Genomic DNA, 17,907 nt, shown 5'->3' on the forward strand with positions numbered 1-17,907 from the left:
GGGAAACAATGTAAAATAACAGCATTATCCAACGACATCAAATTGCAAGGTACAGTAAAGATGCGCCCTATTGTATTTGAACCCCACATCAGTGTCCTGAGTCCTGAGGTCACTTTGCTCTCCAGGAAAAGATGTCGGACACTGATTAGGGGGAACACACACAATACTGCAGTGGAGGTCGAGGTCATGTCCTGAGGATGCCCATTATGACCCAGAATAGTGGTCACACACAACCCCAAAAAACCTTCTTCCTACTGATGCTTTTTTTGGAGCTGCCACCTGCGTGCTAAAGTGTGCCCACCCTGAACCCTGACCCCTGACCTCTGGCCTGCTGACGGTCGCCCTGGAAGTGTGTTAAAGGCTCACTAATGGAGTGCATCCGCTTCAGAAGCCTCGCCCTCTCGCACTGGGAGGTCAGGCCCCTGTCTCTGCCGAGGGTCGCCTCGCAGTAAACAACACCGGAGGGGGGGGGGGTGTTTTTCCCCAATGGGTGTCGTGTGTTGCCATGCAGACTTTCACAAACTACCCAACGAGGAGCTTCCCAACCTGCACGTGTTCAGTGGTCCGTAGAGGTGAAAACAGGGGAAGGAAAGGTCGAAAATAACCAGTTGCCCTTTGTGTTGTTTTCTCTGCGCTCGGATCAAAAGGCCGGATCTGACTTGTGTCCTGGGCGTGAGACGATGCTCACCTTTCGTCCGTTTCGGAGTCATCCATCACTGCGCTGTAACAAACGCCGTCCTTTAATCCAGTCGGCGGCAGGTTGATGTGAAAACTGTTTCTTCTCGATTCAAAGAGAACATGACTCACACCCGCTGGGTCTTTTAATCCAATCTGTCCGGGCGCAGGACCAGGGGGACTGAACCAGGCCTCCTGCTTCATTAGCCCGCTCCCCCCCCCCCCCCCCCCCCCCCCTTAATCTCTTTCATGCTGGAACCCAGCGCCAGCTCGTTGCGCCCCACCGAGGGGTTTCAGGCCCTCAGAGAGGTTGGCGTCATCTGCGAACGCGAACTTTTTCGTCAGCACCAACTTAGAAACACGAGTGTGTTGAAATGGTACTCGGTGATCTGTTAGACCAGGCCGTTTATGGAGGGGGGGGGGGGGGGAGAAGGTGCGCAACGTGTTTCCATCTCAGTATGAAAGTGCAGGCCGGCTTCACTCTTGAGTCCATGGCGGCAAACCGGCGCGTGGTCACTTCACGCCGAACAAACCGCGCGTGGTATTCTTTTATTCTTTTGTATCGTGGGGGGGGGGGGGGGATGTCACGGTGACATTTGCCCTCGCTTTCTTTCCCTGTTTGTTCATTCTTCATTTTCTGAATGAGTCCGTTTATTCAATGTACTCCAGAATAAGAGAGCAAAGACACACTGACCTCGTTGTGGAGTGCAGAAAAGGGGGAGGGGCTTGTTTTGGTAAAGACAGAACATTGTGTTCACATAGAAGCCCGTGCTGAGGAATGATTGGCCGGTAGGGGTTTGCTATATTTACTTACCTTTCTCTCTGGATGTCAACGCATGCCATAAATAAAAAAAGGATTGCATAATATTTCCCCTCGAAGGGCCACACCAGCACAGCTAAAGCATTTCAACAGCTGCTAAATTGGGAAACCGAGGGAACTACGAGGACCTCGTGAAACTCTCTGTGTGCAATATTTAAATGTGGTTTGAGTCTTCCTTTCCTTGAATACTGGTTAATGAATTGAAGATGGAATCCAAGCTATAAACGCTATGATTAATGAGAAAGGCAGTGATTCGCTTCATCAAATCAACTGGAAGAATTTCATTTTATTGCAGCTGCAGTTAACCTTTGAGCCACGTGAGGGAGACCCCGGATGATCGTATATGATATATAAGTAAAAGGCATACATTCTGTTTTGTCCCCCCCCCCCCTCCCCCCCAACAGCCAACAGTTGTGATTATTTAAACATAATCGTCTCTTCCGAATGGCTTGTTTACCCTTTTAAAATTGTTAAAAAATAATATGACGATGAGACCGTTTGGGCAGCAAGGATGTGGGCGAATTCATTTGTGCACAAAAGGGAGAGCGGGGAACAGAGGGGGGAGAGAAAGGGCCCAAAGTGGGGCGTGATGCCGATGAGGGACGAGGCTCCAGCCCCCCCTGTCGGCAGACACAAACTATTCTGAAGTTTGATCATTTTTACCCTAAACTGCACTATGATTAAAGCTTTTTTTTCTTTTTTTTTAAATGACCTTGTGAGCTTAAGCACTTTCTAATTGAGCTCTCGACATTTCCCTCCTCGGGGCGGCCCAAGCGAGCCCAAGCTCTCAGGTGCTCTGACTCACTTTCTCAGCCCCGAATCAAAAGACCCCCCCCCCCCTGAGATTTCCTGCCATTTTCCTCTGGAGTGTTTTCTCTCAAAGAGCAGGAAAGGACAGCTCTGTTTCCCACACGCTCACGGGGGGGTGGGGGGGGCCGCGAAATCAATGCCGCTCCGCGGTGTCACACGTGGTCGCGCTGACCGACGTGACGTTTCTTTCCTCCTCTCTTCAGTCCGAGTCCAACGCTTTCTTAAGGGGGCCCGCGATGAACGAGTGAACGATGCTTCGTGTTTGTTTGGAATGTTTCGTCCCTTTGAAACGGTCGCGTTCTCATGTTAATCAGCGATGGCGGCGCGGCTTCTGCAATCGGGCTCTGCGAGGACGCGCGCTGCTGCGCGGGACTGATGTGGAGCCAACTGTAGACTAGAAAAGAAGGAGAAAACACAGATGCTTCAAAGGCCAAAGGGTGAGACCCCTGCTGATGTTGTTATCGGTTCCCTGGAATGCTTCACATCAAACGTTCAGACGTGTTGAGGGACTGATGGGAGTTTGCATTTGTACGTGGATCATCGTAACTTCCAAAGGAGAAAGCACCGCTAAACTAAACCTCACATCTCGAAAATGTTCTCCATAAGATGCAGCTTTCACTTCCAAATGTGTGAAATCACAGTCAGGTATTAAACCCTAGAGAGTGGGAACACTCAGCTGCTCCGGTACGATGGGTCTGAAGGCCACTTGTTTGGAAGCAGGGCGGCTGTGTGTCTCCCCCCCCCCCCCCCACTATGATGCTCTCTGGAGGGTAAAGCAGGATTAGTCCGCCGCTGCCGGACTCCCGCCGGGGGTTTAATGGAGCAGGAGTAACCACACCGACGGGTCCAAAACACTTAGGCTTTAACTTAGAAATTGGGACATGCTGACTTACCGTAAGCTGATTCAGATCAAATGATTTAAAACAAAACAAAACGTGGTCATGATAGTGATTCAGATTAACTGCAAATGCACTGATCCAATGGAGAGAAAAAAAAAAAAAAAAAGGCCAGGCACGTACATCCTCATTCACACCATTGCAATGATTTACAGAAGTGATTTATGCTTTCCTGCAGCAGCTGGCTGCAAGTCAAGAACGCAAACCACGGGTGTCAGCTTAGAGGTGGGGGGGCGAGGGGGAGCGGGGGGGGGGGGGGGGGGGGGTCCACACAGGTCTGAATTCCCATGAACCACTTGGTGCAGTGAGCATAAGGTGCTGGGATTTTAGCTGCTAGCGAACTAGCTCCATTTTGAGCATTCTCGTTAGCATCTCCTACCACCGATGCCCCCCCCCCCACCCCGTGGTCGGGGGCCCCCTTGTCGTGGCTCTCTGTGTACTCCCACTGCTGTCCTGCTACAATGATAGATGTCCTTCCACGTCGTCCACTTGAACAGTACGGCAACGATGATGTCAAATACGTGCTCCGCCAGGGTCCCAGCCGTGACCCCCCCCCTCCTCCTGCTGTAATCCTCACCACTTAAGAGCCTACATATCTACTTAAAGAGACATTATGCAGTAAACGCTCGGTGTCAGCCACTTGTTTTGTGTCTACCGTGTGCCACGCTGACCTCCGGCTCAGTGAGGGGGCAACATAATCCCTTAACACCTACATGGCAGATTTCTGGTTGTCAGAATCGATCCTCGGCCGGAATTGGAAGTAGTTACTGCCGTTATTGCTCATCAACAACCAGAGCAGTAGTTCAGGGCAGACACCACTGGCGATTTGAGTTGATCTTTTTCTTGCAATAATTCAGGAATCAGTGGACGTGAGAGGAAGGGATTTTCTTTTTCAGGCGGGCTGTGTGTGAGCTGGGGAGAGGAATGGGGAGGGGGGGGGGGCTCTCTAATCTGCACACATTGAGAGGCACTTTTCTAAGCAGATTACCTTCATAAATCTATGTCACGATGCGTTTCTGCATGTCTAGTCATGTAGAGGGAGACGGAGCGTGAGAATGCGCAACCAAAACATGTTTATGGTAACACACACACACAGAGTCAAGGGGGGGGGGGGGGGACACACCTCTGCATCGGCAGCGTTGAGCGGCGGCTGGCTGGTTGATCGGTGCAGATGATGAAAGTGGCCGCTGCAGGAAAGAGCATCTTTGGGATGTGGAGATATTTAAAGACCGTTTCCTGTGTTTGACATTTACCTTGGCTGAAGGAACACACGCATTGTGACTCACAGCTGCCAGAGGTGCAGCATGGGAGCTGAGCTGACAATTTGACGTGTGTTGGAGGGGGGGAACCAGATGTTGTCCTCTGACTGTGGGGAATAAAGTCTTTCACTCACCGCACAGGTGGTGGGAATAGGGAGGTTGAGGGGCTGAGGGGGAGGGGGGGGGGGGGGGAGAAAGGGAGCAAAGAACGAGTGAACAAGGAACGACGGCAAACAGGAAGCAGAGACCTTACAACACAATGCACGCGGAGCTTCCTGCAGGCTCAGACAGATAAGGAACAACACATTGTTTAAAGCGCCGATCTCTACTCTTACAGTTATTCTGCACTGCACCACTGAAAATGAGCATTAAGCGTTTTTGATGGATGCAGCTCTAATGTCTCCAAGCCATACAACTGCAGAAATGAATGCCACCCATGCAAATAGAGTAAGACGTTGTGTATTCATTATAAACCATGCTATTAATAGAATTTTGACAATTATAACCTGCTTAATGCGGTTCGAGGGGCAGAGAGGGGGATTACTGCGTGGTGATGACCTGAAGGCATCATCACCCCGCTCATTCATTATCTTCATGAACACAATCATCATCTGTACAACGGCGGACCAGAAGCAGTTCCGTGCAAAAGACGGCAGTGCAACTAACAAAATAATGTCAAACAATGTATAGACATTCACCAACAAGTAGCCGCATTAGGATCTACGTCAGCAATAAGTGCAATTTCAGCTTGGACGTACCATTTCTTATTTTGCACCTAATGGTATGATCCAAATTACTTTTGATTTAGGCATTATTATGTAATGATATGTGAACCACGTGTGAATGTTTGAGTTTGTGTTTGAGTAGGAATGTCCTTTGGGTTTACTGACGAACCCGGTCACCCCGAAAAGGGACAGGATGAAAAATGACCAGTGAGGTTTGTGCCATAAGATGCAGCTGGTGAAAGTCTAACAATGCCCCCCTCAGCTGTACCCTTCACCTCTTTCACACGTGAGAATGAAGCCGCCTTCACAAAATTCAATTTGTGGATTTAAAAAAACAAACATATTAAACAATACACCAATTCTGGGGGGGGGGAAACAAACTGTGGTCCCAAAGTTAGTGAGGTGTAAAATGGCACAGAAAGTTCTTATAGTTGTGCCAACAATAATTGAGTGAATTAAGAAATGTAGTTTTGAGATTGATAAGAATTCCCTTTCCCACTGCCAGACCAGAAACACACTATGAATCGAGAAAATAATAAAAAAAAAAATAATGTGTCGGCTCACCCATGAAATCTCAAAAAGTTGTATTGTGTAAAGAAGAACTGACGGCCTAAATCCATTTCCGAGGCAACACCCTCCTCTAGGGATCAGCAATAGTATTACACTCAATTATTAACTACTAAAGAAGCCCACATTGATGAGTGACATGCAAATATAAACGCAGCTCAAGCTTTTAAAATCAGGTGAATCTGATTTGGGGGGGTCAGTGAGTCAAAGAGAGTGGATTGTTTTTGGACGCAGCCGGTTTGGGGGAGCCGCATAACATATTGTGCACTCTTCTCAAGTGTGAATTAATTAAAACAATTAATGATCATCAGCAGCCTGCATTGACATTCATTGAAATGTGACAATCGTTATGCAAGGCTCCATCTCAGTCTGCTCTGTCCTGACATTCTTGTTTTATTTGAGGGTTAAAGGTTTGTAATAAATGCACTAAACAAGTGTGTGTTTTGTTTTTAGTGGCCTTAACGTTCAAATTGGGAGTCATGCAGTCTGCATAGGAAGGAAGCCTGCTGTTCTGAAGAAACGGAGGGAAAACACAAAGCTCATTTGGGACGAATGGTCACCTGCTGATACTTTGAAGCGCTGCTTTACAAGACAAAAGCCATTTAAAACCATCCTCTGTTAGAAAGCTTATGCTCCCAATTGTTTAACACAATGGCTTTTAAACCACTTGGAAATGCCTTTGCTAAAATGACTGAAGGGGCATATCTACCCACTGTGATTGTGGTATTAAAGAAACTAAAGCACGATTCATTCAAACGTGTTGCTATTACAACTTGGACCAAGATGTTATTCATTTTATTCATACATGTGTATATATATATATATTGCTCGAGGTCATATATATATATATATATATATATATTTGTGGTTGTGCTACTTCCTTTCACGTTGTAACCACTTTATTAACTGTGCTTGCACATCTACACGAGAGGCCCTGTGTAGGACTGCGTTTCCCGTCATGCACCGCGCCCTCCCCTGACCCTGTGACTGAAAATAATCTGATCAGCTGATCTGACCTGGCAACAAAATAACGCAGCTAGAGAAATCTGCTGGGGAGGGGGGGGGGTCCGAAGAACAAAACAATGACACCGCTCGGAAGGATTTAAATGCAGTAACACTTTTCAAAGACTTTTAAATGGAATAGCGCGGATTTCACTCCCGTTTCAAAGTAAAAGAGTCCGCTGATATCCGAGCTCCTGACATCGACTGGTTGTTGTATTTTTGTTATGTTGTCACAGCGCAGTTGACTTGCGGCTAGCTGATTGTTTTCTACGTACATGAAGTGTCGGAGCTCGCTGGCCCGATAATTACATTCGTTTCGTTTAGTCAACACTGTCCATCGAAACCAGCTGGTCGTAAACTAAGTGTTGTCCCAGTGATCCAGCCGAGCTATTGTGGGTCCGTTTGCTAGCTAGCCTGTTTGTTAGCATCAACAATTGCACATTCATTCTTCAGGGAGAGAGTTCATTGTCTCGGTCAGTACTGTACAACGTGTCACACTACCTTTTTTTAAAAATGTTTTTATTTAAAGTTGTGTAGGCTATCCTTAGATTTTTAACGTATTTGATGCTAAGCTAAATGCTACCTTTGGCTCCGAGCTAAAAACATATCTGGTGTAACTCAAGGAGTCAGCTGCTCCTGGCTCATTGCCTCACCGTTTGTTGCACTAAATAACATTATTAATAACGTTATTAATTCCATTGTGAGTGTTTGAAATCCATGCTGCAGAAACCAGTTTGATTAATAGTATTATTGTTGATTGTTGTTATTTGTTAGTCAGTGGATCAGCTGTGACCATGCAATAGGTTGATCTTATTGTTGTTGTATGCTGTACAATTTGCATTGACTGGAATTAGAAATAGCTGGTGCTGTCGTAAAGGCTGTTTAGAGTAAGGACTGCTCTGTGTTCAAGTTTTCCGCGTAAGAGACAATGAGTGGTCATGGCTCGTCTTCAGAAAAGGGAGTCAATACCAGCCTAGTATGTCAGGAGAGTTATGCCTGCGGGGGCTCTGAGGAGGCTGCGTTTGAGTGTGCCGAATGCAAAAGGTTGCAGTGTGTCCGCTGTGAGCTCGAGCTGCACAGTCAGGAGCGTCTGAGGCACCACGCGCGGGTTCAAATAGGACCCGGACATGTCCCTTACTGTGACAGCTGCAAAGGAGGCAACGGAGACGGCAGCAAACGCCACAGGTCGGCGGTTCGCTGCCCGAACTGCAAGGTCAACCTGTGCCAAGACTGCCAGAAACGCACCCACAGTGGAGGAAACAAGAAGAAACACCAGCTCATATCTTACCCCCCGCCACCCAAAGCGGCCGAGGTCAACTCTGCCCAGGCGTCTGCTGCGCCTGCCGCTGCCGCCCCGCCTGCCGCTGCCGCCCCGCCCGCCGCTGCCGCCCCGCCAGCTGCCGCCCCGCCCGCCGCACAAGTACCCGATGGCACCAAATCTCATAGTGCGAAACTCCTGGAGAAGATTTCCAGTTTCCTCTTGGTCGATGAGAACGAGGAAATGCAGGTGAGTTGTTCAGCACTCTTGCCCCGTGTAGCAACAGAATTAAAAAAGGCCGAAATAAATATACCAATGTTCTTGTTTCCCCTCCCCGGAAGATAAAAGAGGAAGCCGCGTTTGTAAAGAGCCTCGGCTGTAGCCCCGACCAGCTGCTGAAGGTGGTGTCCATCTTCGGCAACACGGGAGAAGGCAAATCTCACACCCTGAACCACGCCTTCTTCATGGGCCGAGAGGTATTCAAAACGTCCCCCGCTCAGGAGTCCTGCACGGTGGGTGTGTGGGCGGCGCTCGACCCCTTCCGTAAAGTGGTGGTCATCGACACGGAGGGGCTGCTCGGGAACAGCTCCAAACAGGGCCAGAGGACCCGCCTCCTGCTCAAGGTCCTCGCCATCTCCGACCTCATCATCTACCGCACCCACGCCGACCGGCTGCACGACGACCTCTTCAAGTTCCTCGGGGACGCCTCGGACGCCTACCTGAAGCACTTCACCAAGGAGCTGAAAGCCACGACGGCTCGCTGCGGGCTGGACGTCCCTCTGTCCACGCTGGGCCCCGCCGTGGTCATCTTCCACGAAACCGTCCACACTAAGCTGCTCGGTTCAGGTAGAGATGTCCAAACGCTTTCCAACTTTTGGTGAAATGTGGGAAGGTCACACGCGTAGTGTGTCGCAAAGTCGAAAACGTCACCTGTTTATACTTTAGTTTAGGCAACTAAAACATAAAGAAACACGTTTTATCCCACACATCGTAACTGTTTCAATGGAGATTCGTGTTGTGCATCTGGTGCGCTCTGACCGCGTTGTCGCGTTGCAGAAAAGTCCTCCGACTCCGTGGACCGGCTGCTGTCGGAGCGCTTCAAGAAGCTTTCCCGTTTCCCGGAGGCCTTCAGCTCCGTTCAGTACTGGGGCACGCAGACCCTCACCCCCCCGACCGACTTCCGCGGCCTGCAGAATAAGCTGGAGCAGCTCCTGGACAACAACGCCACCCGTTCCCCGCGCACCCCGGTGGTCGTCTTCAAAGCCCTGCAGGTGGAGATGAACACAGGCGGAGCGTCACGCCGGCTGGTTGTTGTTGTTGTTGTTGTTGTTGTGAAGCCCGAATCCCGATCAAGATGAAATGCATTATTCTGTTTGTGTCCTGCACCGCCCCACAGGCCCTGAGTGAGCGCTTCAATGGAGAAATCACGGGCGAGCTCGTGGCTCACAGCTGCTTCTTTCCCGACGAGTACTTCACCTGCTCCTGTCTCTGCCTCAGCTGTGGGTCAGTACCTTCTTCCCTGTGAAAACAAAGGGCTCACCGCTGTAACCCCCCCCCCCCCCCCCCTCCCCTCAATCTCTCGCCCTTCTGATTGTCAAACGTTGTGGTGTCCCACCTTTGTACCAGATCTGGCTGCAAGAACAGCATGAACCACTTGGAAGAAGGCGTGTGCCACGAGGCAAAGCGCCGTTGCCGTTATTCTCTCCAGTACGACAATCGCATTTACACCTGTAAAGTAAGTACAGTTGCTCAGCGATATCACTGAATTATTCTCTCTCTGTAGTCCGTTGCACGGCTGCTAAGCATGAAGTTGCTGTGTCCCTTTAGGCCTGCTATGAAGGGGGTAAGGAAGTGCTGGTTGTCCCCAAGACCTCCGCCTCCTCCGACTCTCCGTGGCTGGGCCTCGCCAAGTACGCCTGGTCCGGGTGAGTGGCAGCCGGACGACCCCCCCCCCCCCCCCCCCCAGGGCCGGGCGTCACCCACGGAGACCTGTACGTTTACGTGTCTGTTTGTATGTTAAGGTACGTCATCGAGTGCCCCAACTGCGGGGTGATCTACCGGAGCCGGCAGTACTGGTACGGGAACCAGGACCCCGTGGACACGGTCGTCCGCACTGAGATCCAGCACCTGTGGCCCGGGGTAAAAACCCGACCGGAAGCGATTCTAATCCGATCACGCGGGACCCCGGAGTCCACATTTATCGAGGCGCGTGTCCTGTTTTTCCCCGCAGTCGCAGGGCTTCTTGAAGGACAACGGCAACGCGGCTCAGCGCCTCCTGGACGGAGTCAACCTGGTGGCCCAGTCCGTGTCGGAGCTCGGCGTCAAGCCCGCCAAGGCCGTCACCTCCTGGCTGACGGACCAGATCGCCCCCGCCTACTGGAAACCCAACTCCCTCATCTCGGTGAGTGACGCGCAGCTCCCCCCTCCCCCCCCCTCCCGCTGCCACCCGCCGCCACCAGCCGAGTCAACACTTTAGTGTCCAGAGGCTATGTTTACTGCCTGCGGTGATCTTTGCCTATTTACGCAAGGTCTGCAGGTCAGAAGATAAAAGCCAGATGGACTGCAGGTCTCGGTCAATAAAAGCTGCTGTTGTTATTGTGTGTTTTTTTTTTTCTTCTTCTTTTTCTCTTATACAAGGTGTGCCATAAGTGTCACACAGTCTTCCAGGACAACGACACCAAGCATCACTGCCGCGCCTGCGGCGAGGGCTTCTGCGACCGCTGCTCCTCCAGAGCCGCGCCCGTCCCCGAGCGGGGCTGGGGCCTCGCCCCCGTGCGGGTCTGCGACGGCTGCTTCGAGCAGAGAGCGTCGCACGCCGGTACGCCCCCCCCCCCCCCCCCCCCCCGGGGGCCTCTCTAGAACGTCGCTTTTGTCACGTTGCCCGTCTCCCGACGTTTGACTCGAGCAAAGATGTTTTTCCTCCGTGCAGAGCCGCTGGAGGAGGAGCCAGAGGAGGAGGAGGGTGGGACCCTGGCCAGGAAGGTCGGGGAGGCCGTCACCAACACTTTCGGGGTCGTGGTCACCGCGATTGACATCCCACTTGGTGAGTGTTGGCCAAAATAAAAATAAAAAAAACCTAAAGAGGATTGTTGTTACGAACACCGGATGCCCCCCCGGTGGCCTAATAGTGACTCATACAACTACTGAAAGCTCACAGTCCAAACAGCTCACTGCGACATTGTGTATTATTTATAAAACGGGTAGATAAAATCCGGGGTTCTAATTGGTTGAGAGCGAGTCATTATTCAGCGATAATGTAGAGTTGCCGTTCGCGTTGAGCCGTCAGCCGACATTTTAGCTTTTAGCTCGGTGGCGATTGCCGGAAATCCCACAAATGATCGTTTATGAGGCGGTGTGAGCTTTCGCAACCGGACGATTAGGAATGAGACGGTGCGGGACCCGATGCTGTTTACGTACGGGGACTATTTTTCCTCTAGACTGGTGAAATGGCTACGACTATTTTGTGCTGAAAGGCAGCTATTTACTTAGTATTTATCATTTCGCTGGTAACCGTAATATGAAATCAATAAGGTGCTTGAGGCAGTACTTTGTCTTCAATAATGTAACAGTTCGAGGGTTTGCCTAACAACACCCCCGAACTTTTACATCATTGGACGATAAAGTACAGCCTCTTGTACCTTATTGCTTAAGTAGACTCATTTGAGGGTCTGATACTGCATTTGTGTGTAACTCATTCCTGCCAATAAAAGGTTCAACACACAAGACACGGAACGGAAGCTTAATCTGCCATTTACTATCTCTCGGGGAAATGTCAGCGGCTCCATTTAGAAGTGCTCTGCTACCTAATCCTGGCTAGTCTTAGTACGAATGCGAGAGAGATGCCGTGTTTAAACTCACGTTTGCTGTATATTATAACATTATAAACGTATAGAGTTTTCTTTATGTTACGTTACACTGATAATTTGTTTTACGATGAGAAAAAAGGTTGCAAGTCATAAAGACCTTATCTTTTTAAAACATATCTTAGTAGTATATATTTCATGATTATTATATGCTCACAAGGCTCCTAAATGTCCTAAAAGACCTTGACTGGTGGTCATATATGAATGAGAGTTACTATATATAACTTGATATTTTGCTGAAAGGTTCTGCTGATCCATCATAACTCCAAATATACCTCGGAGAAAAGTCTGCTCCAATCACAGTAAAGTACCTACTTCCGAACCCACATCTTAATTCCAGGTTTCCATGGATACCCAAACCAAGACGGCTGAGGTTATGGTGCACTTCAAACAGTAGTCAAGAAAAACCAGCACGGCCCCTAATGATTGAAACACTCTGCACAGGCTGGTATTTTAATTGCAGTACCTGAATGCACCCCTCAATTAAAAGGAAGAACTCAACATTTGGGGAAATTTACGTTTCAGGGGGGCGGCTATGTGCTGGACAGCTGGGTTTTCTTGGCCGGGAGCAGTTGCCAGGCAACGAACGGGGATTTCAGGAAGTCATTGCTTCCGGCAAAGAAAATGTCCAGGACATAACCCCCCCGGCAGAACCACATCTCGCCTCTCTAGCACTGCTTTTTGTACGGATTTGACAAACCAGAAACAACGTCAGTCACTTAGCTTTGAACATTGGCAGCCTGACATTCAGGTATATTCAGTATTTATATTCAGTAAATACAATGTTGGTCTACAGTTTCCTTTGGAAGGAATTAGGCTTCTGTGCCGGCCTTCATGCTAAGCTAAGCTAACACACACAACAGGGTTGTCGATATGTCCAAATATGTCCCGCCGCCCCTTCAAATGTCAGCAATATAGCGTCTAGAGTGACCCCCCTGCAAATGTAAAAGTGTCACCTAATACTGTATGTGTATGTGGGTGTACTCATGTTACGTGCTGCTTGCCCCCCCCCACCACGCAGGCCTAGTGAAAGATGCCGCTCGTCCCGCCTACTGGGTTCCCGACCAGGACATCCTGTCCTGCCACAACTGCCAGCGCGAGTTCACTGCCAAGCTGTCCAAGCACCACTGCCGCGCCTGCGGCCAGGGAGTGTGCGACGACTGCTCCCCGGAGCGCCGCGCGGTCCCGTCTCGGGGCTGGGACCACCCCGTGCGCGTCTGCACCGGCTGCAACCAGAAGCCCGGGGACCTTTAACAGGGAAGGGCCCTTCCTTCCTCGGAGCATCGGAGAGAACCGACCCCGGCCCGACCCACTCGGCCTGCAGCCGAGTTCTGTGGTGAAGGGAGCGTTCAGGCAAACCGATAGCATGCTTAGCAGAGCTCCCGTGGCCTTTCGTAGAACAGCCGGAACTTGTGAGTTACTTGACTGAGTGGGAAGCCACGCAGTTCCACTCTGATCCATTCGGAGTGGACATTTGGATTCCTTATTCTAATTTTCCGTTAAATAAAGCTGTCGAGCTTATTTTTCTACCATGAGAAAATATATATATATATAAAAAAAAATGTATCATTTAAAAAGTATTAGTTAGTTGAGAACCCTGTTGGGTTGGTGTTATTAGTTGTTTCTCTGATGTCGCACGTGTAATGGCGAGGAGATATTTTATACCCGTGCAGGTGTATCTGCAGGTTCCATTGCATGCTGTATTGCAACATTATAGTTTTTGCACTAAGCCTTTTTCAGCTGTTATAGGCTGTTGCTCACCGTGGCCAAAATCCAGAGATTCGGACGATCGACCAGTCCGCCTCTAGCCGAGCTGAAAATCTGCCACATTGGGACTAGATTGTGGAGATCTGGTGTGCCAAATATCATTCAGGTCACTATGGCTGTGCTGGTATAATGTTTAGATTGTATCATGTAATGTTGTGGATGTATGAAAACACAGAACTATGTTAAGGAGTGTAAATTTGAAACGCTAATATGTATTGAAGATGTTAAAACACCACTCTGGCATCTCTGAGAGAACCTCGCTGTCTCCATGTTACACCATCCATGTCTTTCATGCTCAAATTTGATTTCTTGACACCTTGATTTTCATTGTTTTTTTCTAGATATTTAAATTAGTTTCTTGTGTGTTTATTGGTTTGCAGAAAGGGGGAAAAGATACAGATTTGTATTTCAAACCGGCTTTACATGTTACACGCCTCTAGGCACAGACTAACAGGAGGACATATGTTAGTCGCGTTCTAGCTCTTCGCAGCTTGTTTTTCTGTTACTTCACCTCCGTTATTGACAATGTATGTGTTTTGTTTTCTGGTTTTCATGTGACATTAATTAATGTACGGATATTTATATCTTTGTAGCGACTGAATGCAAACCACTCTTTCTCGCCTTTATAGTTTTTGTCCATTTCTCTTTGAGGATTAATTACACAGAAAAAAAAATGGCACTCGGTTGGAGTAATTAAATGATTTTAGTGACAAAGCTTTACATGTGGATATCATACAAAGCACAAGGTGATGCCTTTAACACATGCTTGTATTTGGGTGTTAAAATTAGAAAGAAAAGGGGTCTTTGTCAATTGTAAGCTTTGTAGATGAAGTGAAATCTCCCTTTGCTCCTGGCTTTGACATTTTTGGTTTTGATGTCTGATAAAAAAAATGTTTTGTCTGCCTTTTCTGAAAATAGATTTATCTTTCTGAATGTTGCATCTCTCACTCACACACACGCAAAAAAAAGAACATTTGTTGTTTCAGACATCCACTTTATCTTGTAAAGTCCAGTTCTTTTTTTTTTCCTGATCATGTTGGATGCGCTCATCAAGTTGGAAACATTGATACAATATAAATAATGATGTGTGATGGAAGATTTGCCTAAGATTAAAGTTGTATCAGCTCCCATTAGTCATAAAAGAATCTGCTGTTGCCTCTTTGTCTTGTGTGTGTGTGTGTGTTTAAAAATGTCTGTGTTGAACCACTTACTGTGCTCTATGTGGGAGGAATAGACCGTGTGCACAAGTATGTATTGTGAGCCTCGCTTCCAAACTCCTTTCCAACACTGCCGCCTCACATCAAGTGAGGGCAAAAGTACTTGCTTGGTGCTTATTGATGACGATAAATGATTCAGAATTATTTTAATAAATAATTGAACAGAAGCTTCCATGTTGCTCCTCTGTGCCTCTCGCGCTGTGTGTGTGTTCAGTGCGCCACGAGGAAATTGATACGGGATACTTACCCAAGCTCCAGCGAGGGGCTCTTTAAAAGTGCTGTTATTCAGTTGTGTACAATGCAAATAGAAGGGAAAACCCTTTAAAATAATTTTGACAGTTTACCCCGTGAGGCCACGCCCCATCTGTGTATGCTGCAGATCTATTGGTCCACGATTTCACCCCGAGCTCCCATTGGTCGAATCCCGTAGGTTTCCCTCAGAACTGCAAGACGCCGATATTGCGTTACATTGTAGCAAAATGGCGGCTGTCATTCAGAATCCACTAAAAGCGTAAGTAATAAAAGACATTTAGGTGATTGTGAACAACTACTTTGTTGCCAACTTGTACATTAAAACTGGCGGTTCGTGCATGTGTTTTTCAGCCGTGTGCATTTTACCGATTAGGCTGTCCAAATTCATTTGGGTGTACTTCTTGCATGGCAAAGTAGCCTCGCATAGTTCTTTTATTCCACACCGTTTCAACATTTAGTCGGAAACACGTACGTTCGGCCGGCTTTTAGGAATGCACCAGAGGAGCCTTTCCTTCCGTGCGGCTTCAACGCAACACAGTGTCGTCCTTCCTGGGCTGTACATTTATCTGAAAACTGTCGACAACGTGCCTTTTACCCCTGCACCGAATCATTAAAAGCCGATTTTCTTCGTGCTGGGTTGGGCATAGAGGGTGGGTGTAGGTAGGTAGGTAGGTAGGTGGTGGTGGTGGTGGGGGGGATATAATCGGACATTCCGAAAGTCGTTTTTTTTTTTAGTTGGTGTGAACCGTCGACATGTCAACTTTGGCTCCTCGGAGCGCAGACGTGGTCCCGACCCCGCTGAAGCCGGGGAGGAGGCATTTTGTATTCGCAGCGCTGGCTGCCGAAAATCGACCCCAAAGTGACAGCGATGTGCGCGTGCCGGTGGAAACGGCTCGTCACTGCGTGCTCCAACAGCTCGCGCTTTTAGCCGCTTTTTACCCCGCAACTTCAAAAGAAAAGCTCCACCTTTTTCTCTCCCATTTCTCCCCCCCCCCTTTGTTCCGCCGTATTGTTTGACCAGTTCCACCTCGTTAGCGCCTTACTGTAAGTTAGCCTCCTTTTATTTATTTTTATTTTTTTCTTCTCCCCCCCCCCCACGTTTGCGCTCGTAATTTGTTGGCGTTTTGTTGACGCGCGCACATTCTGTCGGGACGTGACTCGCAGCACTCCGGCCCGTATCGACGCGTTATCGCGATCCGTGGGGCGAGGAGGGAGGAGGGGGGGGGGGGGGGGGGGGGCGCTGGGCGCGTGGGACCGCTCCGCTGTGCCTTTAAGTGGAGGAGTGCTAGAGATTAGCTTGGAACCGGGATCCCGGGCCCATCTGTCATGAGAGATGCTCCGACCGGGAGGACGTGTTGGGCACGAGCCGGGCGAACCGTCTGCTCCTCCGCAGAGGTACCCCCCCCCCCCACACACTCCCACCCCGCGGCTCGAGGAGCGGACCGTGCACGCTGTTGCCATTGTTGTTGGGACATTGTCACTGTGCCCACAGGGAAACCTGCGGGATGTTGTTGTTCATTTCCAAACCTATGCGTTGGCATTGGACGTTTTTGCAGATGGTAGTTCTGCACACAACCAATTGGAAGGATAGTAACTCATAATCATTTAACCCAACTGTTCATTGTCTGCAGCAAGACGACAACCCCCCCCCCCCCTCCTTCTCCTCCTCCTCCTCCCCCCCAGCTGCACACTATTGATGCTCTCTGCTAAATGCAAAATGTATATCTTTTTTGTTGTTGTTGCATTAGTTGCATGCACTTTCATTGTGAGTTGCACCGTTCCAATCGCACCTCAACAGCTCCATGAAGCACTTGAAGGTGGAGTGGCCCCACGTGACTGGCAGATGAGCAGGATTATTAATTGAAAAGCACATTTCCATTATTACCTTGTTGGGGTATTTCCCACTCTCTTGTGTCCCGACGAGCTTTTGTGCGTGCCTACTGTCTCTCATCTCCGAGGCGCTTTGGCATCTCGTGATGCGGAACGTCTCTCCTCGCCATAAACTGTGCTTAATGAAGGGCTTCGATGGGCTATAATTAGCCTCCGTCTCCGGTTTCTGACTTCATTTCACACGTTTTTTTTTTCAGATTATAATTTGTCACACTTGACACTAATTGGATGTCGCTGCCGTGGACCACTTTGACCCCCTTTTTTTTCTTCTTTTTTTTTCGTATTAAGGTGATTCACTTCAGGGAAATGAAACCCTGGTTTGACTTTGTTGCAGAGGGCCGGATGAAGCTGCGCCGCGCAGGCCCGTGCACGCCTGCGTGGGGTCTGTCCCTCCCTGTGAGGACGGTAATCTCCACAATCTGCTGATTTAAAATGGAGTCTGGAATATTTGATTAAAATTCACAAAGCCCCCCCCCCCCCCCCCCCCCCATTAACATTTCAGCCACAGCTGGACACGGCGCCCTCCTTCCCCACTCGTCACTGGCTGCTCATGGCGTGGAGGTGTTTCGGTTTCATGCCCGCCCTCAGCCCGCACCGTGTTGTGTCTGGTACTCAGCGGTTGATGAAGTCGCTGTGTAGGGCCCCCCCAACCCCCCCCCCTTTTCTTTTCCTGTGGTGGCTCTAGCTTCCTGTGAAGGAGCCGAGCACCTGCAGATTTGAGACACCTCCCGGGGAGACCTGAAAAGACCCGAAGTTTGTGTTATTTTCATTCTCGCCGGGTTGGTCCGATCTCGGGAGAGGGGGAGGGGGAGGGGGGGGGGTCACGGTCGCTTCTGTGAGCTACGCAGTAGAAGTAAATGTCTGTCGTCAGGAATGCAAATTGGATGTTGACACCCGCTCGAATTA

General features: G+C 49.3%; 1 protein-coding gene across 1 annotated transcript; it reads left to right on the forward strand.

Moving 5' to 3' along the window:
- The first annotated feature begins 6,618 nt into the window (after nucleotides 1-6,618).
- LOC119227682 (zinc finger FYVE domain-containing protein 1-like) lies at nucleotides 6,619-15,026 on the forward strand. The gene is made up of 11 exons (XM_037486684.2): nucleotides 6,619-8,261; nucleotides 8,354-8,858; nucleotides 9,069-9,283; nucleotides 9,409-9,515; nucleotides 9,639-9,747; nucleotides 9,840-9,937; nucleotides 10,034-10,151; nucleotides 10,243-10,413; nucleotides 10,650-10,830; nucleotides 10,942-11,055; nucleotides 12,897-15,026. The coding sequence occupies exons 1-11, from the start codon at nucleotides 7,683-7,685 to the stop codon at nucleotides 13,127-13,129; spliced, it is 2,430 nt and encodes an 809-aa protein (XP_037342581.2). The 5' UTR covers nucleotides 6,619-7,682; the 3' UTR covers nucleotides 13,130-15,026.
- The last annotated feature ends 2,881 nt before the right edge of the window (nucleotides 15,027-17,907 follow it).

The sequence above is a fragment of the Pungitius pungitius genome, chromosome 14 (genome assembly GCF_949316345.1).
Source record: "Pungitius pungitius chromosome 14, fPunPun2.1, whole genome shotgun sequence".
NCBI classification, from domain to species: domain Eukaryota; kingdom Metazoa; phylum Chordata; class Actinopteri; order Perciformes; family Gasterosteidae; genus Pungitius; species Pungitius pungitius.

Coding starts and splice junctions, on each gene's coding strand:
- LOC119227682 (XM_037486684.2), top strand. CDS start 7,683: ATGAGTGGTCATGGCTCGTCTTCAGAAAAGGGAGTCAATACCAGCCTA. Junction 8,859..9,068: donor CACTAAGCTGCTCGGTTCAG/GTAGAGATGTCC, acceptor GTCGCGTTGCAG/AAAAGTCCTCCGACTCCGTG. Junction 9,516..9,638: donor TGTCTCTGCCTCAGCTGTGG/GTCAGTACCTTC, acceptor CCTTTGTACCAG/ATCTGGCTGCAAGAACAGCA.